General features: G+C 43.9%; 1 protein-coding gene across 6 annotated transcripts in view; it reads right to left on the reverse strand.

The window, feature by feature from the left end:
* Positions 1 to 262: 262 nt before the first annotated feature.
* The window catches only part of TRIP12 (thyroid hormone receptor interactor 12), a 165,618-nt gene continuing 142,175 nt past the window's right edge, over positions 263 to 23,705 (reverse strand). For all 6 annotated transcript variants that reach the window (XM_045031305.1, XM_045031304.1, XM_045031303.1 and 3 more), the window contains 5 exons: positions 17,670 to 17,834; positions 12,345 to 12,458; positions 4,000 to 4,094; positions 3,615 to 3,718; positions 263 to 2,490 (listed from right to left, as the gene is read on the reverse strand). In XM_045031305.1, coding sequence (XP_044887240.1) covers positions 2,294 to 2,490; positions 3,615 to 3,718; positions 4,000 to 4,094; positions 12,345 to 12,458; positions 17,670 to 17,834 — 675 coding nt within the window. In that variant the 3' untranslated portion in view covers positions 263 to 2,293. The remainder of the gene's footprint in view (positions 2,491 to 3,614; positions 3,719 to 3,999; positions 4,095 to 12,344; positions 12,459 to 17,669; positions 17,835 to 23,705) is intronic.

Consider the following 23,705-nt stretch of genomic DNA (forward strand, 5'->3'; position numbering starts at 1 on the left):
AATCAATCTGTGGTCTATCCACTGAAACGGACACGAAATATCAGTCAATGCTAAACTCTGGTATTAATTTTGTGAAGTGAACATTCATCCACAAGCAAATGGACTGAGACCACCAACATCTTGTTTTTTTACATAGGCCATTGAACAGTCACCAGATTGCACAGGACCAGACTGTAATGGACTTTCAACTATCAGACAATGGCTCTTTCAAATTTGAAAACTCCTCAAGTCAATGAAAGCCAGATTCTGTAGGGAGACAACGTGGGTAAAAAAATATCAATACAGATGATATTTTAATACAAAATATTAGCTTTTTACACAAGTCAGTTTTTTTTAAAATATAGAACCTTAAAAAATGAACAAGTTGCTATCCACACACTATAAACACGCATCTTTGTGCTCAGTTTGATCAAGTTTTCAGAACAATTTTAAACACCAGTCCATATTTTAAACACTGCCTTTAACTTACGAAATCTTTGCCACATTCTGCACTACCAATATTATATGTACAGTGTGAAGCGCCTTCATTCAGTTTTAATATGATCGTTAAACTGCTCAGTTATCAGATTCTTTGTGCAATGATTTCACATTCGACTGCTCATGACAAGTTTGCATTACAGTTCTGTGGTACCTGGTTTGAGCAACCACACGTAATTCTGTGAATTTTAGCTGTAAAGAATGTCAGTTACATGTATTGAAATACATTTTTTCAAAGTACAAGTTTTTCAGCTAAATAAAAAAAAATTATTCGTTTAGGGGAAATTTTAACTGATTAACCAGAGTTTTCAACAATTGCTATGCACTGAAAAATTAATTTTGATTTCTCAAAGTTGAATAAAGTAATTAGCTATTTATCAGATTTTCATAGAGATGAACTATAGCATGTGCATCTCAGGAATGTTTGGAATAGTCCATTTGTTTTTGAACCCGTAGAAAGGAAATTGTTTCCTTCCTCTTTATCCACCATTATCTAAGTTAAATAGCAGATCTTACAAACTCTTCTTTTAATAGTAAATCATCCACAACATGTGGGCAGATAGCCAAGGAGATTTAAGATGATTTACTTGTGTTGAAATAATTTACACAATTGAACTTATGCATACAGTACAAAACTATGAGCAAAAAGGTGAAGCAAACTTTTTTATTTATATTCAGGTAAAAACATTAACCTGATGAAGTAAATTATTGCAGATTTGAGAAATCAGCACATAAAACAGTTGGACAGAGCATTGCTTACAGGTGCTTTATCTGTGTCAAAAGACAAAGGCTGAACTGTTTGTTCCAAGCTAGCACTGGGGGGGCAAAGAGGGAGGCTAGAAAAGTAAACGTGAACTTAAGTCAAGAATAAGAAATGTTTGTTTTCTTGAACAGGGAATAAAACTGCTAATTTGTCTTTTAAAAAACTATACATCAATTTGAAATGTTCTGGCCTTATAATAATAAATAATGGCCAGCCCAATCTGTTGATTTTTCAACTACACAAAAGAAAGGAATTCTTCCCAGCCTCTGGGTAAGAGGCTTTTGTTGCCTGAATCACTGTGTAAACAGTTCTAGAGTGTCATCTGGTAAAGACTGTAGCCAATATATCCTACTACTACGTTAAAACTAAGCTCTACCTAATTACAAAGGCTGAATTATATTGACAATATATATTTTTAATTCAGTAAAATTTAAATTATATCTTAATTTGAGAGAAAACATGGAGCAATAAATGCCCATACTAACCAAAATGTAACAATTGAGTGTTGCACACAAAAAAGAACCAAGTGAATTGCACATCAGACAACACAAGAGGAAGGGAAAAATCAGAGGCATGTGAAGGTACACAGAACTAGTCTACTAAACTAGATTTGTCAAATACATGTGTATTTTAATTTCTGTACTTATGTACAAAACTTGTCTTTGGAGGAAAAAAACTGCAGACTTAGCTAGATGGATACACACAGCCCGATATTAAACTGCACAGCGACATTTATTGTTCCAGCCTGGAAAAACATCCCTTTTTTAAATTTCACACAGCAAAGCAAGTTAAAAACTTCACTCATCAAATAAATGATAATTTAAACAAGAACTTGCTAAAGAAACCTTGTCACAACAACTTTTTAGGGCCTGATCACTTTAAGTCCATTGGGCCTTTAATGAATATCAACCAAGTGTCTTTGTTTATAATCTGCAAGCCGTTTTTCTACAACAAGAAGGCGTAACACGTTTCCTTGACTCAGGTGATACATTTAGAAAAGAATCATGATTTTCTCTTTGCTGTAACAGGCAGACATTGCATTTTTCATTGTGATCAGGAAAGATGGAATGACTGCTGCCCTTCTCTTGCAGCTATCAAGAGTTTTTCTCGCATTATCTCAATACTTGAATAGTCCGGCAACTTGAGATAATTCACACAAGTCATTACTGAGGGCAAGAAGTCATCTGGATTTTCTGTAGACTCAAATGTCTTGCGTACAATTGTCAGTGGAGGATTCAAACTTCGAAAGCCTGAAAGGAGGAGAAAAGATCCACTGTATTTCTCTGAACACAATAGGAAAATTGTTTTTCTTAAGAAAAGTGTTTAACCTACTATTAAACTGACAGTAATTCAACACAATTCACACTCTAAATTATGACTTCAACCTTGGCTTAAGAATATTTTCCACATTACCACAACCTTAAATGGAAAGTAAAAAGCTAGATACTTTCAATTTATGCCAACTAATTTTTGCTTTTTAGTTAGCATGAAGAATCAAACTAGACAGGTCCGTTTCACTTTTTGGATCTTCAGCACTGGCCCACTGCTGCAATCTATACATGAAAACTAAAGAATGTAAGCAGGGCTGAAGCATATTCATTAAGATTTCATTTTTATATATGAAGCAGTCAGTCAGTTAAGGAAGCTGGCAAAAGGTATTTTATCTACAATTAATTTGATTTTTTTAAAGTATACGCCTTCGTAAACATGAACATATTGAATATCAGGAGGCAGATTCCGAAAGAAGGACATCACATATTCTCTCATTTTTTCCCTTTATTCCTGTTTCTTCAAAACAAAAAAAAACAACCCCACCCCAGCATCTTTTTATACCCTTTTGCATTTTAGGATTCAAAATCCATTTTTCTAAATATATATATAGTCGCATGTTTTGAAAGGAAGTCTTAGTGACTGTGCTTCCTTGTAAGGAAAAACACTGCCATTTTATTATTCGGCCCGCTATAACTTATTACAAGTTGTCTCATGATCAACAACTAACCATGAACACTGAACTGCTTTGTCATATAGCACAATATCTGCTAACACTGATATCAGCTATGAAATAATGTACATAATCTCTAGTCTCTATCTTGTAAAGTTTATCAAGCAAAATTTTTATTAATGTTACTATTCAAGACATCATTTTATTAATACCAACTTCAAAGATTTGATTTGAACTATTCCAAATAGCTTATAGCACCCCAAACTTCTGTTAACTGACATTTCAAGTTTTGAAAATGATAGAAACAGATCTACAAGTATCTACAGAAGTGAAATAAACAGAAATGGTTTTGAATGATTCAGAAACGCATTAGTTGTGCTGATTATACATATAAGTGCAGACATGATGACAATATCTACTAAATATACCCACCTCCTACTGGCAGTCTAGGGCTACCGGTCACAAATTGGAGAAATAATCTTTGTTGCTCACTATCAAGACTACTAAGAATTTCAAACAGGTACTTCACAGCTCGACTAAAAAAACAAAAACAAAAACAGATGTAAGCAAAAGCATAAAAAACTAACAATATATACTTTTAAAAAATAATTGTATCACAGCATTAATGAGCATGCTCTCATGCTCAGACTACGTAAATTATAAATGCTATTTTTATGAACATGTTTCTTCCCAAAATGTGTAAGATGTGTTGCATCATTTCATGTACAGCAACTACAAAAAGGTATTTAGTGTATTTTAAGATTAATCAGATGCGCAATTTTCAACATTTCGTCTCCTAGTTTCAAATCCATATTACCTGTCATGTGTATAACCATGATCTGGCCTGCAGCATTCCATTAATGTCTTTGCATCCCAAGTGTCTGTTTTACTGCCACACAGGAGCTGATCCAACTATAGATTTAAGCAGAGAGAGAGAGAACAGTTATGTCCTAGTGCTGACGCAGAATGAATACCGTACATGCAGATTACAACACAAATCTATTTTCTGGAACAACATTCAGGAAAGTTACCTCTGCTCAATTGTGCAATACTACAGAGCTCATTTGACTTGAATAGCCCCATCCCAATAGCAGCTTCATTTATTGGATCCTGACATCTCCAGACCTCCTGCTATTAGTGGGCTGCATCTCTTCCTGTAGTTAAAAGCAGTCCAAATTTGTGTCTCAGGCTATCGGAATTAGCCAAGCCTAGATTTCAATGACATTTGGGCACTTGTCTCTCAACCTTTTTTTTTCTTTTTTAAACCAGTCTTATACAACTAATTTCAGGGAAGTTGATAGCTTGTCTCCCAAACTTCTTTTCTAGATCTCTTCGTTCCCTCCCATTTTAGGTGCACTCCCCAGAGACTTTTAAACAGGAGGGGACTGTTGCCAACAACTTAAAATGCATCCCAAAAGACAATCTGTACCACTTCATACTGTTGCCCACCAACAGAAGAACAAAATACAGCACTGCATAAAGAGTAAAGGACAAAACCATAACAGTGGGAGAATCTCCCTTCCCAATGGTGAATGAAACAGTGTGATGCTGTAGATAGCTGAGAATGGAATTGAATTTCGGCCAGTCGATGGTATTTCTATATAAAAGCACTACCACAGTAAGAAATATAGAAAAAAAAATCAGAATAAGTAGCTACATATCTCAACTTTAAAGAAACCCCACATTACCATGTAGCGCATAAAGAGGAAAAATTAAAATGCAGCAATTCAGCTGAGCTTCTTTGCCATTTCTTCATGAAATTTAGAGGTGACAGTATATGTAGAAAGAGAAAACCTATCTAATATACGACTTTTCCTGTTCATCCACTCATCTAACATGCTTATCCAGGCTCACTGCAATTACTACAACTCCAGAAAAAGAGAGGATATTGACAATTGTAATCTTGCCCCACACATATCCGTTCCAAATGCTGCTGCAAAGATCATTCCCCTGTTTTGTCCGTCACCTCATAAGAACGACCATACTGGGTCAGACCAAAGGTCCATCTAGCCCTATATCCTATCTTCCAACAAAAACCACAAGGAGTCCGATGGCACCTTAAAAAGACTAACAGATTTATTTGGGCATAAGCTTTCATGGGTAAAAAACCCACTTCTTCAGCTGCATCGACTGAAAGTTACAGATGCAGGCATTATATAATGACCCAAGAAGAGAAGGGACTACCTCACAAGTGGAGAACCAGCATATCTTCCAACAGTGGCCAATGCCAGGTGCCCCAGAGGGAATGAACATCATCATCAAGTGATCCATCCCCTGTTGCCCATTCCCAGGTTCTGGCAAACAGAGGCTAAGGACACCATCCCTGCCCATCCTGACAAATAGCCATTGATGGATCTATCCTCCATGAAAGGACAGTTACCTGTTCCATAACTGGCGTTTGAGATGTGTTGCTCAGTTATATTCCACAGTAGGTGTGCGTGCTCGCCATGTGCACCGGTGCTGGAAGTTTTCCCCTTAACAGTACCCGTACGGGGGAGCACTGCTGCGACCCCTGGAGTGGCACCTCTATATTGTGCTATAAGGGGAGCTGCGCACTCCCCCCACCCTCGGTTCCTTCTTGCCAGAGGGGCAGGAGGGTGGAATGTGGAATACACTTGAGCAACACATCTCGAAGAACGCCAGTTACGGAACAGGTAACTGTCCTTTCTTTGAGTGATTGCTCATGTGTATTCCACAGTAGGTGACTCCAAGCTATATCTGATGGAGGTGGGTAGGAGTTTAAGGGTTTCCGGGACGGAGTACCACCCTACCAAATCTGGCGTCATCCAGTGTTTGAGAGACGATCGCATAATGCGAAGAAAAGGTGTGGACAGAGGATCACGTGTCAGCTCTACATATGTCCTGGATAGGGATGTGAGCTACACAGGCGGCTGACGAGGCCTGAGCTCTCATAGAATCCACCTTAACAATAGGCGGCAGGGGAATCCCTGCCAGGTCATAACACGTGCGTATGCATGAGGCGATCCAGCAGGAAAGGCGCTGGATGGAAATTGGTTGCCCCCTCATACGTTCGGCCGACAACGCACAGCTGTGAGGATTTCCGGAACAGCCTGGTATGGTCCAAGTAAAAGGCCAGCGCCCTACACACATCTAGCGTGTGTAGGTGGCATTCCTCGTTGGAGGAATGGGGCTTAGGACAGAGTACCGGTAAGAAAACGTCCTAATCCATATGGAAGGCGGAGACCACCTTTGGGAGAAAAGCAGGGTGTGGGTGAAGCTGGACCTTATCCTTGTGGAAGACTGTATACCGGGGTTCTGAGGTCAAAGCCCTAAGCTCCGAGACACAACGAGCTGATGTGATAGCTACAAGGAATGTTACCTTCCATGACAGGTGGGACCAGGAACACGTGACCAAGAGTTCAAAGGGAGGACCTGTGAGGCAGGATAACACTAGGTTTAGATCCCATTGCAGGACAGGGGACATATGGCATATGGAAATGAACAATCCAGGCCCTTTAAAAAGCAGGTCATATTGTGGGAAAGACCGAGTGGCCCTGTACCGCGGAGTGGAAGGCTGATATGGCCACCAAATGCACCAGGACGGAGGCGGGCGCTAGCCCTTGGGTCCTAAGGGACAGGAGGTAATTGAGAATCAGTTGGAGTGATGCGGACGATGGGGAGAGTCCCCACTCCCCCACCCACCTAGAGAACCTGGACCATTTGGCTAGGTATGTCCATCATGTGGACGGCTTTCTGCTTTCCAACAGAACTCGTCTGACGTTCTCCAAACACCTCCCCTCCTCCTCATCTAACCATGGAGCAACCACGCTGTCAGGTGAAGCAGGCATCCCTCCTCCTGGGAGAGGAGATCCGGGCAAAGCGACAGCCTCCGCTGGGGGGATGGTGGGGGGGCGCTAAGAGTTGCAGGAGTGTTCTGTACCAATGTTGACAGGCCCAATCTGGGGCTACGAGGATGACCTGCGTCCTGTCTGCTTTTACTTTCTGCAGGACTTTGCCTATCAGGGGGAGTGGTGGGAAGGTGTAGAAAAGCTGGCCTGACCACCGGAGGAAGACATCCGAGATTGCCCCCCTTCCTGCTCCTCCCCGGAGCAGAACTGGGGGTAGCATCGATTCTGGTCGGTTGCAAAGAGGTCGACTTGGGGAGCTCCCCACTCTTGGAAGAGATGCAGGACCACCGCCCAGTGGAGTGACCACTCGTGTTGGTGGGAAAAACCGTGCTGAGGTGATCGGCTCGCACATTGCAGACACCGGGTAAGTGGAAGGCTCTCAGGGAGATATCGTGGGCTGTACAGAACTCCCATAGGCTCAGGGCTTCCAGGCACAGTGCAGTGGTATTATCCTTGAGGACTCTGACCACCTTTCTGCGAAGGTGCGCACTGAAAGCTACGCACGCCAAGCGTATCGCCCGGAGTTCCCTGATGTTTATGTGCAGGGATAATTCCAAGGCCGACCATCTCCCTTGGGTTTGAATGTCCCCTATATGGGCTCCCCAGCCCAGGTCCGAGGTATCCGACACCAGGTCTAGTGAGGGGGAGACTTCTCAAAAGGGGATCCCTTGTAGCATGTTGCATGGGAGGGACCACCATTGCAGGGCAGCCACTACGTGGGGCAGTAACGAGACAACCTTGTCCAGCCCGTCCTTGACCTGGGAATACTGGGAGGCTAACCAGAGCTGGAGGGGCCTCATTCTGAGCCTGGCATAGCGAACCACGGTTGTGCATGCTGCCATGTGACCAAGGATCTGAAGGCACGCACTTGCCATTGTCACGGGGAATGCCGTGACTGAGGTGATGAGACCTTTGAGGGTCTCGAATCTGTCCCGGGGAAGAGAGGCTGTGGCCTCTGAGTCCAGAAAAGCCCCTATGAATTGTATGCATTGAACCGGAACTAACGTAGACTGGGCCTCGTTCACCACTAGGCCGAGATCTGCGCACGTGAACAAAAGACGACACACCTGAGCCTGTACCTGGGACCGAGAGTTGCCCTTGAGGAGCCAATCATCCAGGTAAGGGAAAATTTGTACCCCTTTCCTCCGGAGGTAGGCTGCTATCACCGCCATACATTTGGTGAAAACCCTCTGGGCCATGGAAAGGCCAAACAGAAGGACCGTGAACTGGTAATGGTCCCCCCACCCACCAGGAATCAGAGGAAACGCCTGTGCCTCTCGAAAATATGGATATGGAAGTACATGTCCTGGAGGTCCAGGGCCACAAACCAATCCCCTGGGTCCCGGGAGGGGATGATAGAGGCCAGGCATACCATACGGAACCTGTAGCGGACCATAAAATTGTTGAGATCCTCATAGGTCTAGGATGGGCCTGAGCTCCCCTTTCGCCTTCGGGATCAGGAAATACTGGGAGTAGAAGCCCTTCCCCTGGAATTCTACTGGTACCCTTTCCACCGCCCCCAGGCGGAAGAGGCACACCACCTGGTCTAGGAGGCGGGCATGTTCCGGACCCCTGAGGCTCACCCAGAGATGGGGGTAGTGGGGTGAGGTGAACTGTAACATGTAGCCCTTGGAAATAGTGTTGAGGACCTACCGGTCTGACGTTATGGGACCACTCGGAAGACAGATAAACGGTTGCAGAACACAAACTTTATGAACTGGGGGGCTTCCTTGGCAACAGGCCCGGTGGCCCCCCACAAAGTCAAACCCGCCTCCTTTCCTGCCTTTTGCCCTTCGAGGGGCCAGGCCACAGGGATGAACAGGACTGACGCTGGGACCTGCATCTCTGTTCCCTTGGTCTCTTAGGCGGGGGTTCATATCTGCTCCTAGTAGGAGCAGCCGAAGTTTGCAGCCTAGGTTTGTCCTTTGCTGGAGGGATTTACAGGCCCAAGGTTTGCAGGGAGTCTTTCATCCCATGCAGGTGGAGATCAGTTTGGTCTACAAAAAAAGCTCTCCCGTTGAAGGGAAGGTCCTGCATCAAGGACTGGGACTCCGCGGACAGTCTGGACAGGAGAAGCCACGACGCCCTGTGCATGGATATGGCGGAGGCCATCAAACTGGCTGCCATGTCCGATGCCGCCTGGAGGGCTGCTGACGCTCCTTCCTCTACCAGAGCCCTGAACTCCTTTTCGAACCTCTCCTCCCGGAGTGGGACAAACTTTGGTAGGGACCCCCTTAAGCTGAAGTCATACCGACTCAGAAAGCCTTGGTGGTTGACCACCCTAAGCTAGAAACTTGTGGAGGAATAAACCTTCTTGCCAAATGTGTCCAGTCTCCTGGCATCTTTGTCCTTGGGGGGGGTGGGCGTGGGCTGACCGTGACATTCCCGGTGGTTCACTGACTCCACCACCAGGGAGTTAGGTGCCGAGGGGAATACAGATATTCGTGGCCCTTAGAGGGCAAGAAGTATTTCCTCTCTGCTTTCCTCGAGATGGGAGCGAAGGAAGCCGAGGTCTGCCACAGTGTAGTCAAGATGTTGGCGAGGTAGGGCCACCTGGCTCGGTGCCGAGGATGACAGCACATTAGAAAGAGTCCAACTGCACCTCCATTTCCTCAGCCTGGAGCTGAAGATTGGACGGCACCCACTTGAGGAGCTCTTAGTGAGCCCTGAAGTCTTCCCGTGGGATGGGCAGCGGTGCCGCTATGGCATCCTCTGGTGCTGGCGAGGAGACTGGCACAGAGCCTAGGGTGTCAGATGGTACTGGTGAGTTGATCCCCAGGTCAGAGTCCAGGCACGGTGCCGTCGGCTCAGGACCCGCTGATTTCTTCCTCTGTCGAGGAGGGGAGGCCGAGGGAGCCCGAGACGCTTCGGCCACCAAGCGGGATCTCGCTTGGGCGGGCATCTGCGGCCACAGTGCCCATTGACACCATTGCCCTTGCCACAGTGTTCCATGCCACTGCCCAAATTGGGTGCCGGGTGGCACCGTTTGTTCTCACTGAGCCGTTCGACTTGGAGACGGGTGGCTGGGTGCCGATGCGGACGTCGCCATCAACAGCACGGTACCGTACGAGTGGTGAGAGTCATGGTGTCTGCACCAGTGCTGTCCGCGTGACCGGGATCTCAACAATGAGGATCGGTACTCATCCAAGGTGCTGCTCCTGTACTCGCCCAGGCGGCCGGAGCTACGAAGCTTCAGTGCTAGAGAATCTCGAGAGGAGTTCTGAGAGCAATATCTGGCAGAGCGGGAATTCGAATTGGAGCGTCTACGTCGGTGGTGTTGGGATCGGCTCCAGCAGCTGCGGCGTGAGGAGGAGTGTCGGCGCTGCTTATCCTGGTGCCTGCATCCCCAGTCGCGGGGTGTGGAGGAGCTCCAAGGTTCCTTCATGGGCGGCGAGCCCGTCAGCCTGAGCGGGGTAGAGGGCTGGCGCAGGCTGTGGGAAGACCACGTTGAGCGAGACAGCGAGCGGTCCTCGGAGTGGGGACTGTGCCTCATCGGGGAGGGCTGTTGTGCTCCCAGTGGCGGCTTCCCTCGAGACCGGGGGCCTGCCTCAGGTGGCGCCCCGGGTACCAGGAGGATTAAGATGTCATGCACGGCCTGTGAGGCCTCTGGAGTCGATGGCATCCTCTCCGCAGGGGAGGCACGCACGGACGGGACTGGGCTGCTCCGCTCAACACGAGTCAGAAGCCTGGGTCCCGAGAGGGATCGTGGGGTGCCCAGCTCCAGTCCGGCCTCACACCTATCTTTGTCTCAGCGCCGCTGAGACTTCCCCTGCTTCTTGGAGGGGGAGCGGTGCCGGCTAGTGGAGGGCACTTCACTCCATACAGAATACGCGGTGCCGGGCGTCGAGTCCGTTCGGTGTGCCGGTGCCGGGCCCAGAGCTGATTCCGTTAGGAGAGCATGAAGTCTAATGTCCCTCTCCTTCTTAGTCTGGGGCTTGAATGATCTGCAGATCCTACAGCGCTCACTTACGTGGCTCTCCCCCAAGCAACAGAGACACTGAGTATGCAGGTCGCTTCCTGGCACAGAACTGTGACAGGAGTAACACGACTTGAAGCCTGGGGCACGGGGCATGCCCCGATCCCAGACGACTAACTGGAGAAAACTATTTAACTATTGGAAGAACTGTACTACTAAGGCTAACTAGAGAAGCTGCAGCAAGGCTGGAGCACGAAGTTCCGACTACCTTCACTGGCGGCAAGAAGGAACTGAGGGTGGGGGAGTGCGCAGCTCCCCTTATAGCGTGATATAGAGATGCCACTCCAGGGGTCACAGCGGTGCTCCCCCCGTACAGGTACTGCTAAGGGAAAAACTTTCAGCACCGGTGCACGTGGCGAGCACGCACACCTACTGTGGAATACACATGAGCAATCACTCGAACAACTTATCTAGTTCTTTTTTGAAGAACACTGAGTTGTCCCCACACACACTTCTCCTTTACAGCCTATCCCAATCCTACCCATCATTTCTCGGTACACTGTCAAAATGTCAACTCCTGCCTCTAGTAAGTCAACGATGCCAGGCTTCATTACCCACGTTACACTTTTAAACAAGCACCTTTGTGCTTTCTCCCCTGCTGCCCCTAGCCATTGGAAGAATCTCCCTGTAAACAGCCACAAAGCTACCTTATTGCCTCCCCTCAAGTCCTTCCATTGTCTATAAAAACCTTCACAATGATTAAGCAGTGGGCGTGCTGTGTCCACTGCCTACCATACTGATCAGTACTGTCTCATTGTTTCCTTGTGCTCCCACATCCAACTATAACCACCTGCTGTCTCTTCTCTTATACTTAGTTATAAGATCTTTGGAAGCAGGGACTGTCTTTGTTCTGTTTGTACAGCACCTAGCACAACGGGGTCCTGGTCCATGTCTACAACCATTAGTTGCTACCACAATATAATAATAAATAGTTATGAAGTTTCTTGATTCCTAGAGTATCCTCCAACAAACTAGGAATATGTAAATGGATAAGTTTGCATTTAAGGTGGATCTATTAGTTTCTTTGGGAAAAAGAGTTACGATATACTAAATTTGATACTGCAGAAAATAAAATCCACCACCAGAAATACTAATTAGAACTACTATTAAATACAGAAGGCTCTCTATATGACAAATGTAAGTACATAGTTTAAAACTCACTGAATTGTCTTGATACATGAGTTTCATAAATATATTACCCTATTTGTGAGAGAATTGCACAATAACCTGTCCATAATTAAATATGGGGATAAGAATGCAGATTAATATTGATCTATATAACTGATTGATATGAGTTACAAATTCGCATCTACCAACCTCTTCAGGATAGAAGTACTGAAGATGACTGAGAGGGAAGACTGATTCAAATCCATCTCTAAATGAGTCAAATTGTCTGGAAACACCTTCATTTAGTGCCCAGAATATAACCAGCTGTAAAACAAACAAACAAAAAAAACAACACACACAATAAGTGAACAGGCTGTGAGAAGCTATGTGAATATTCAACAGTGGAGTTACACAAGGGATATGATGAGTTGGCAAAAGAATCAGGAACATAACCACATGTCCATATAAAGATGTGTGAACCTGAGCTTGATTGAGTAGGTGCTGTACAATGTTGCCCCACTTCTGTCACCTCTCACCAGCCCAACACCAGCCACTCAGCAGCTGCACATTTGTTGTACCAATGCAACACAGCTGTACCTGGAAAGGGAAAACAAATTCCCCCAAAGACCGATATGTCACTCTAAATCTAACCGAAAGTTGGTTACGGCATATGTTTAAGAACCAACTGGATAGTAAAATATTCACCTGTATAATCCTTCAAAAATGTGCAAATAATGAGACATTTAAAAACAGAATTTGTTCTTAACTAGTTTAAATAGGATACATCTTGTAAAACAGTAAGTCTTCAAGATGTACTTGTCACGCTAACAAATAGATGTTCCCCTGCTTCTGAAATCAGACACCGACTCCAATTCAAATCCTATTAAAAATTCATTTGAAATACATTATGAAGCTAGAATACCATGTATAATATTTCCCCAAAATTGAGGTAAATATTTATTAAGCATTTAAAGTGCTCAGCCAAGCTTGGTTTATTAAAGAGAGTATATTAAAAAAAGTTATGTAAGTCATACTTCCTATAGTCAAAACATTGAACAGCACAACACCTATAATCGATCATCAAAATCAAGATAAAGTAAGGTAGTTATTTTTCCCTCAGGAAATAGAATTGTGTTGAAATGTATCCTTCTGAAGATTTCTATTTCAGAAATCTGTATTCTACTGAATAATTTGAGGCTAGATATGCATGGGTTGGTTTTATAATGTGACTTAATATGTGAAGAGAAACTTAGGAGAATTTTATTCCCAATATCCCACATGGTTTAACAGTTTATTGGACTTCACAGAAAGTAAATACAAAGAAGAGGAAAACATTGATAGTGGATTCCATTCATTATGAACCTGAGAAATTTCCAGTGGTCTGGATAGATCACTATATGGATGCAAGTGTCCTTTAAATCAAGGGCAACACACTAGTCGTCCTATTCCAGGGAATACAATCTTCAAGTACTTGTTTAACTCTCTTAGATCCAAAATAGGTCTGAGACCACCTTTTGCTTTGGGAATAATAAAATCCCTCCCCCCCACAACAGAGAAACATCTAGCCCTGCTAGAAGGAGAGATTGGACCTCCACGAACCATCCTGTGGGAGTGGTCCCTGAAGAGGGACATGGAAGGGTGGTGGGAATGAGGGATAGAAACAAAATTGAAAAAAAAAAACCCTAGGATGCTGGGCTTAGGACTCTCCAATGCGATATGATAGGAGTCTAAACACAAAGGACCTGTGATAGAAGATTGGCAAAGATATGGATAGGAACAGATGCACTTGTAGTTAGTTGTATGCTGCCCTTGACAAATGCATCAGAATTCATGCTTAGACTGGACTGCTAGTTGAGAGGAACCTACTGTTGGAGAGGAGGGGGGAGATGTCCTGTAATTCCTGCTCCTTTTTCTCAGCAGGCCTTGGGGCTGAGGTATAAAGCTCTGATATCTGAGTCTGCTGGCACCGGAACTGCTTCCTCTTTGTTGCTGGTGTAAAGATTCCAAGTGACTTCAGTGTTGCTCTGGAACCTTTTAGGCTATATAGCCTATCGTCCCATCTTTTCCAAAAAAAGAGGAAGGGACCCTCAAAGAACAAGTCTAGGATGGTCTGCAGTATTTCAGCAGGGAGACTGGAAGACTGCATTTATGAGCACCTCCTCATAGGACAAATACCATGGATTGAGATGCTGAGTCTGTTGCATCCAAGCCACCACTTGCCCTCCTCTACCATCAGAATGAACTCCTGCCTGGAGTCCTCCAGTAGCCTGGAATTTGAACTTCAGGATGTTTTCCCATAGGGGGAAGTTGTGGCAACTTAGGAGAACTTGCTGATTCGCAATTCTAAGTTGTAGGCCTCCCGACAAATAAAAGGTTTATAAGCAAACAAATCAAGCCTCTGATTCTTTACTACCCTTTGGTGTCGGCACTTGGCGCCCTATCTCTCACGCTCATTAACAGCTGCCATCACCATAGAGCTTGGGGGCAGTTGAGGGTAGAGTTATTCTAAACCCTTAGGAGGGACTAGTATTTCCCCTCTGTCCATTTAGTCATATGGAAGAAGGGGTCTGTCAAAGTGTTTTGAGTGGCTCCACAATTACTCTGTCAGTCAGTAGTGCCATTCAGGAGGGCCCTAGAGAGGCTAACATGTCCACTAGCTTGTTGGATTTCTCAGAAATCTCTTCCACTTGAATGTTTAGCACCAAAGCCATTCTCAAGAAGTTATTGGTAAACCTGTAATCCTCCAGTGGTGGTGAATCGCTCATCTCTATACAGCCTCAGACAGTCTTGAGGAAGACAATGCACTAGGTCACTGCGGCAATGACTAATATGCCTCTGGTGGTAGAGGAACCGTTTGAGTAACCTGCAGCTCATCTGAGAACATTAACTGTGGTGCTGATGATCTTGTGCACCCTTGAAAGTCAACTCAAAGGTGAGGGGAGACAAACCAACTGTGTTTATTAAAGCCACTGATGTAGTGGTGGGCCCCATGGTTGCGCAGGCCATTGCCCCTTGTAATGTGGCCAGCGCTGAGACTGCTGTGACATCCATGGACCATACTGATAGAGGGTAAGCTTCCCTTTTAGTATGTGACACAAGACCCCACTTACTAATCCAATGAAGATGACTCCAAGTCCTGCAATAGCGGTGGAGCAGTATCTGTGTGGACAGGAGACAGGTAAAGTCAAACTTGGGGATGGTGGTATCAGGTTTGCCCCTGAAATGTACTGGCCTCTTAGGTACTGCATACTGTTGCAGAGATAGTATAGGAATTAGTTTCTGGTACCAGTCAAAACCCTTCCTGTACCACAGAAGATACCAGTACCAAAAGATCAAGCAGTTTGCTGGAGGCATCATACATCTTTGGCGTTGTCAGTACCAGAATTGGGTCTTAAGTTTAGTGTCTTTGTATAGCAACTTCTGGGGCCAGCCATGACTGACCTGGTATAGGTGCTGGAGTCGATGAACCCCCTTTTAGCAGAGGAGCTCTCAGGGGAACACTTCCCTTTGGAGCCCCTCCTGGTTTCCTTGCTTCTAGGTGGCCACAGTACTGAAGGTCTTGCTGAATGAGGTCTGCATCTCTTCACTACAGAATGTGATGCTAAAGACATCTTGGGAGATGCACTCTGTAGTGATGGTGCCACTTTTGGAGTATGCTCTGAACACGACTGCTCCAATGGAGGTGAAATGCTGTCTCCATAAAGAAGACACTTAAGTCTCGCTGCTCTTTTTTTAGAATGAGGTTTAAACCCTCTATAAATGCGACGCTTGTCACTGATGTGGTACTCCAAACAATTTAGGCAGCTGGGGAATGGGTCACTGACTGGCATCAACTCAGCTCACAACAAGCAGGACTTAAACCCTGGAGAACAAGACATGACTCCAGTTCTGGTCCAGGTAATCAAATGTGGCCCAAAAGGGACCTAAACATTGAAAACTATCACGAAGATTAACCATACGCTGTATCTAACTACTAAGCAAACAAGCGGTATACAAAGAATGAGGGAAATAAATCTGTGATAGCAAGACTGAAAGTGCTGCAACAACCCTCACTGGTGGTAAGAAGGAGCTGGGCATGGGAGAGTTGGGGGCAGTTTCATCCTGCACCGGCATGCAGTGGTGTGCAATGGCAAAGGGCGCTCAAGCCACCCTAATGTGAGGGAAAACATTCTCTGAAAACTGTGCATAAGGCATACACAAAATTACAGTGGAATGGACATATGGAATCACTTGAAGAACTATCTATTTACACAGAGTGATAAGACCACACAGTGAGCAAAAAGGCTCAATCTCTACAGGGTTCTGACTGAGTCATGGGTGGTGAGAAGGAACTGAGGGGCAGTTAGTGTTGCTTCACCATACATGTCCTCAACTGGAGGCTCAAGGACACCTGGGGTACCCAAGGACACCTGGGGTACAAGTCCCTCAGTGGGACACTTCTGGTCAAAAGAATCTGAACTCAAATGCATGGGGTGGCATGCATATGGACAAAGCACTCAGACTCCAAATGTATGGGAGTGGAAAACTTGACTACATACATGATCAGACAGAAGTCCCAGAACTAAGTGTATTACCTCTCTCCCCTTTTCCAACACAAGTGTTAGAAACTGATCACCACAGCATTTCTGATACAGATGCTCCCACGGTTACGCAAGACCCGACTTACACACGCGTTCCGTTCTGGAATGCCTTGCGTAACTCAAATTTTGCATAAGTTGGAAACACATCTCCGACCATTACACAACCCCCCCCACCTCCCCCCAAAAACCAAAACCTCCTATTTCTAGCTTATGGAACTTTTTCTGTAAGTGTGGATTTGTGTAAGTCAGGGAGCGTCTGTATTGCTTATTAAAAGTTGCAAGTTTACTTTGGTTTTGTGCAGTAGGAAATTGGGGGTGTGTAATCTACTACCATGTATTACCATCCGGAATATTCTGTGGAAGCGAGTTCTGAAGTGAACATGAGTGCTATTTTTCTTGCCGCCTTTAACATAAGATTTTATAAAACCAGTTGCTAGGGTGGATGAAAAAGTGATTCAAGCAGAATTCTGAAGATTCGCCTTCCACATACTGTCTGGCTTACAGAGGTACAGTCCTAAAGTCATTTCAGAAGCCAATAATCTTGTATAGCAGTATTTTGCACTACTAGTCCAAAGTATTGGTTCAATACTTGGCCCAGTAATTTCTGGCTTTGTTTTCAGAGGTGCTGAGAACGCACAGTTCCCAGTGAAAAATCATGCCATTTATGACTACATTTTCCATGGATACAAAGTAAGTTTTCTGAAACCTTAAGGAACAGATTCTCCTACAGTACAAAAAGTTCCTTAAAAGTTAGTTGAGTTGTATATTACTTACACTCAAAGTATTTGTGCTAATTTCTTATCAGGGCATTCAGACCATTAGAAGCAACCAGCTGAAAAGTACGACTGCTATGACCAATTTGCAAAAAACAAGCAATTAAAATATATCTTAAAATAAACTATAAGATAGGAAGAGTTATGTGAAAATTAAAAGTCACAGCTTTGCTTTTACGTACTCTGAGATACTCTTCTAAATTGTGGAGGGTGACAGGTATATCTTTTCCCCCTTTTTTCAGCTCTATATTGGGAAACCCAGGTAATGTGAAATCCAGCCCTAGATCTTCCACTGAGCAGCCATTCATATTGAGGTTCTCCAATGCACATTGTAAACTTTCTTTGGTCTAAAAAAATTGAAAATGAAAGCCAGTGAGAATTCAGTCACTTACGTTACTTTATCAACAAATTATTTAGCATTCTAACACATGTAATATTGGTTACTAAATACACAATACTCATTGCAGTACAATGATTGAAACAGATCAGATACAGATTACAGTACTTTTTGTTTCCCTTTAATCTTAACTTGTTTTATATACATTAAAAGTTAATGAATCAAGATAGTCAACATCTGCCTTAACTGCGAACAAGTCTGGAAGATGGCTGAAGCATAGTTTTGCTAATGTTTCTGGAGTTACTTTAAAGAAGAATCAGCCAGCTAGTAAAGGTTGGTGTGAAAAACAAAAAACAAAACAGGGCTTTATTTTAAAGCAGACTAAAAAAAAAAAAAAAAAAAAGTCTAAAAAAGAGCAGAAGCCATCAATTTAAACACCAAGAATTACATTGATTTTCTGACGAGACATTTGTTACAGTAAATGAGAGCTATAATACAGCATACATACTATTTTCAATCTCTTTACTGTTGAGAAATTAAAATAGCATTGGGGGAGAGAAGAGAAACTTCTGCATCTAATAGTAAGTTCTCGTGTGCATGACAATACATGATCATAACTCAGGAGTCAAACGGAGTACTACTAGTTCCTATTGGGAGTTGGGGAACAAATTTGCTGCCAACTAAGTTGCATCAAAGTATGTTTTTTAAAGAAACACCTTTCAAAATGTGAGGAATAGTTAAGTTTGTAGATTCTAAAAAAATGAGCACACATGTAAAAAGTCTACCACGATTCTCCTCATTAGAATGTTGGTGATATTTATGGTTGATAGTGGAGAAATCCACAGAAGTCTAAGAATACACATATTGTGAAGGAGATGTGCAAACAAATAAAACTGAATATGAATATTTATTGCACAAATCTGCAAACTAACAGATTACACCATGGGTTTCCATAAAGAGTTTCATAAAGAACACAGGAGGTGCCTTTGCTGCATTACAAGAAAAAAAGAACTAAGTAGCCCAATAAAAGCTTAATAGGGACTCTGCTTGCAAAAGATAAGGAAGCCCTGGTGTAAAAAAATCCTTTAAGGGGAACTAAAGTTTTAAATTAGTGAAAACTATTTACAATTTTAAATTAACAGAACATGCATAGGCCTACGCATTTTAAACAAGACATCACAGTTGAAAGAAACTCAGAACAGCGCACTTGGATCTAGTCAAATAAGTAAAGGTGGAAATGACTTTCAACAGTTGATGCTATCACTAACATCTAAAGCAGTGCAGGGAAGCCCTTCAGTTCACCTGTAAATCTGTTATTTACACATATGTCTACCCTATGAGATAGTAGTGTGATTCCAAGATCACACAGACATACTGGAACATAGTCTCCTCTGAGCAAGCATGCTAAAAATAATGGTGTCTACCACAGCTGCAGCACAAGTTAGCTGTCCAAGTACCAGGAGGTTGAGGGGGGTTTATACTTGAGGTGACTAGCCCATGCTGCTCCTGCAGCTGTGCTACTATTTTTAGCATACCAGCCCAGAGGGGAGCTAATGTGACTATGTATAGGAGAGCTGAGAATCACACCTCTAGCTCACAACATAAGGAGACTAAGGCTAAGTGACTACAGGTTTCTCAAACTACAACTCCATCACTAATAGGTTTTTCTAGCATTAATTTTGTTGACACCTTTAAAATAAAGGTCATACACTACTGTGTAAGAGAAAAACTGCTTGTTAACTCATCTCTGGAAGTATCAAAACACTACTACAGTATTACTGGCTCATGTACTTTCTGACATGTGGCACTGAGATGGTGATGCTTGTTAACAGCTTTTCCCTTTGAGGCACAATTAAGCATACACCTAAAGAGAGAAAATACATGTCATATCTGATTAAATATTCCTTTTTCAAGGTCCTGTAAGCCTTAAACAAGGTAATTGAATCAACTCAAGGGAAGGAGGACAAAAAAGTTTATCACTGAATGCTAATGCTGTACTTTCATACCAGGGGGAATATTACTATAGCCAAGTGACAGCTCTGCTATAGTTAAGGTTAAAACCAGCTTTTAAAGACTGACTGATCTAAGTTCTCTAAAATCCACACAATTAATCAGATTGCGATGAAATTTGGTGTTCCTCATGGGGACGTGGGGTTCTGTTAAGGGATCCAAATTTGGAGCCATTTAACCCTGGGGTTCAAAATATAGTCCCTGGGGAAAAATCCCATGCTTTTCTTAAAGTCAACATATTCTGGCAATATTTTTTTGCACACAGAATGATGTCAAAGTAGGGCTCAGGTCATCACACCAGGACCTCCAATGCTTGAGGTTACCACAAAAGAGTGCATTATGCCTATTAGCCCTTTGGAGGAAATTAAAATTAAAAAAAGTTATTTGAAAGGGGGTTTGCTTTTCCAGTTACACACATCAAGGATTACACTGAGCATGTGCAGAGAGGTTAGCTATCTGGAAAGGAGAGTTTACCATCTTGTACAGTAACGGGCGTTTGAGATGTTTTGTCCCTATGGGTGGCTCCACATCAGAATGTGCAAACGCCTGTGCATGCTTGGAGATTTTGTCAGCAGTGTCCACAAGTCTATGCCTGCATCCTACACATTCCTATGCCAGTTCGAAGGTATACAGGGAGGAGCAGGCCACCGGTGCTCTAGTTCTCTCTCAACCACAAAGTCCAGAGAATGGACACTCAAGAAGCAGGGAAGGAGGGTAGGTAATGGAGCACCTTTTGAAACAAAACCTCTCAAAGAACTCATTACTGTACAAAGTAACCTCTCATTCAAAATATTGTCCCTATGTGTGCTCCCTGTTCAGAGATTCCCAAGCAGTACCCCAATTATGAAGGAGGGTACTCAGAAGGTAGATTCAGCCCAAATCATAGAACAACCTCAACAAAGGCTGCATCTGCTCTAGAAGCATGCATGATAGCTGGGAAAATGTGTACACCAAAAACCAGCTAGCAGCTTTGCAAGTGTCTGAGATAGATACGCTCTTCAGTAAGGCCACAGAGATGCATGGAAATCTGATGGAATGGTGTCACCAAAAGGTGGAAGACGTACCTTTAAGGCATCATTACAAGTCAAGATGCATCCCAAAACTCAGATGGTTTTTGGGTGCTCTTTCCATGATGGAAATAGAGAGTCTGAGAGAAGCCCTGAAGAGATTATTCCTGTTGAGGTAAAAGGCAATAGCTCTTCTTATATCAAGTGTGTGAAAACTGGCTTCCTCTCTGAGAAGCAAGGCTTGGAGCAAGACACCAGTAAATGAACATCCTGCTTAATGTGAAATGGATGCAACTTTAGGTAGAAAGCAAGGATGGGGACGTAATGTCACCTTATCAAACAGAATACCGTATCTGATGGAGCAGACATAGGAGCTTCTAGTTTACCTATCCTTCTGACCAAGATGATGGTTATGAGGAATGATGTCTTAAGGTCCCATGGTGGAGTTGGTTCTTGGACAAAAGGTTAAACAGATCCTTAATCTGTGCAGTAGTCAGGTGAGTAAAGACTGAAAATCCCTTAATTGGGGGTGGGGGGGAAGGAATGGACAATTGAAAGGCTGTAATGGCAGCCAGATGGACCTTAATTTAGCTCAGTAATAAACCAATAGTTTTCAAATTTAGCAGGTAATCAAGAATGTGCATGAGGAGAGACTCGAGACAGACTGTTCCACACACTAGGCTTGAAAACATCTTCACTTCTGTAGGTAAGTGTTCCTTGTGGTGGGTTTTCTACTATTCAGAATGTACTGTGTAGACCTCTGGAGAGCAATCATATTTTACAGAGAGCCACCTAGGAGCCAGGCCCTGACATAGCTGATTCTTGAGTGAAGAGGTCAGCTGAAGGGCACAAAGGCAACCGCAAGACAAACCAGATCTGGGAACGATGTGCGTCGTGGCCATGATGTTGCTAGCAGGATGGCTACAGATCTCTCGCTTAAACTTCAAGACATTGAACAATAATGGTTTTGGAGGTGAGCATTTCCCAACAAATTGCAGCCCCTCAAGCAGAAGTGTTGGCTCTTCGTATTGGACACAGGTGCAAATAAAGTTCTCTAGGGAGACCTGGCTGAGACCTTCTGAAATACAACCATAAGTGGGAGCTGAATTACATGGTGACAGAAATACCTGCTTAGGGAGTCCACTATGATGTTCTGTAGCCTTGGTAGATAAACTACTATGTGGTGGACTATGCACCAATTCCACAGTTTTATTGCACCTGTGCATTAGTACTGGGATCTTGCTCCTCCTTGGAGATTTTTATGATAAATAGATTAGATAGAGAGAGCAGCCAGTTGTCTAGCATTACTCTGAGTGGCCCTGATGTGGATTAAGAAGTGATGGTAAGTGTATCAAACTGTTCTGAGTTAAAAAAAAAAAAGTTGCTATGGAGAAAGGTTCCTAGGGGCAGTGGGGAGTGAGGCATTTGCCCTGGGCTGTGAAGTCCTGAAAATGGGCACCCCAGACTCACAGGGAGGCATCGGTGATTATCTTTGTGTGGAAAGGACACAAAAGTAGAATTCCCACACAGCTTTTGGGGTATCCTTTCCACCACTTGAGGAAGTGAAGGACTGTCTGAGGTAACACCTACTTGGATAGTTAGAGTGCTTGTTGGGGATGCAGACAGACCTGAGCCAGGCTTGAAGACATCAGAAGTGTAGTTTTGACAGGAATATTACAAATATACAGGCTGCCATGCTGGCCAGAAGTTAAAGGCAAGCCCTCACTCTGGTTTGTGGGCTGTTGTAGCCTGGCAATGAGGCTGGACAACATAGCAAACTTGTCCATGGGCGGGCAGGCATGCTTTGCCAGTAGTGGAGTCTAAAGTGGCTCTGATTAAGTCTATTCTCTAGGTATGACTCTAGATTTTACCATGTTGAGATGGAGTCCCAAGAAGTGGTAGGGGGATACGGGCCTTACTGACTGCTGACTGATCCTTGAGAAAAAAAAAAAGACAGACAGACAGAGACCCTTGATGAGCCAGTTGTCCAGGAAGGGAAAATATGATTATTCCCATCTGATGAAGATGGGCTGCAACATCTGAGAAGAGCTTTTTAAAGACCATTGGGGCAGTTGAAAAGCTGAAGGGTGGGACCTGGAATTGGTAGTGGTCCTTGCCAATGATGAATCATAGGAAGCATCTGTGGGAAGGCTATATATAATATGAAAGCATGCATCCTGGAAGTCAAGGGAGATGAACTAGTACCCAGGATCTAAAGAGGGTATTAGTGCTGGCAATGTTACTGTTCTTAACTGTTGGAAGAGGACAAAGGCATTCCTGAGGTCCACAATCTGGGAAGTAACTTGAGGGGAAGTCTTTTCCTACAAAATTTACTGGAACAGGTTTAATCAAGCCATGAGTAAGAGATTGTTCCTCCTGTCTTAAAAGGCTTTTATGAGAAGGGTCCCTGAAAAAAGGGATAAGGAGAGAGGTGGAAGGGAGGGATGGAGCTGAACTGAAAGGAATAGCCTAGTGAAGCCACCTCTATGATCCATCTGTCAGAAGTGATGAGCTCCTGAAAGGTAGTAAAGGGGAAAGACTGTCCCCACAGGAGTGGAGGACAGGTTGGTGCAGCATATGATCCAGAAAGCAGGGCAATTCATGACTCTCGACCAGTCGATCAAAACAGATACTTGAAAGAAGTCACCAACAGCAATGTCACTGTGGAAGACAGACCCTTCTTACAAAATCTGGGCCTCCTGGAAGGTTTGGTTGATCTCACGGAGGTCTGGAAGCGAATTGCAAGAGACCACTGAGCTGTTTGCGACTTGCTGTATTTTCTACTCCTAGGGAAATTCTTGTTAAAAAAAATTAAAATTCTACAAGATTCTGAATATTTTATTTGCCAAAATAATGCAATATAA

The sequence above is a fragment of the Mauremys mutica genome, chromosome 9, assembly GCF_020497125.1.
Source record: "Mauremys mutica isolate MM-2020 ecotype Southern chromosome 9, ASM2049712v1, whole genome shotgun sequence".
In the NCBI taxonomy this organism is placed as follows: domain Eukaryota; kingdom Metazoa; phylum Chordata; order Testudines; family Geoemydidae; genus Mauremys; species Mauremys mutica.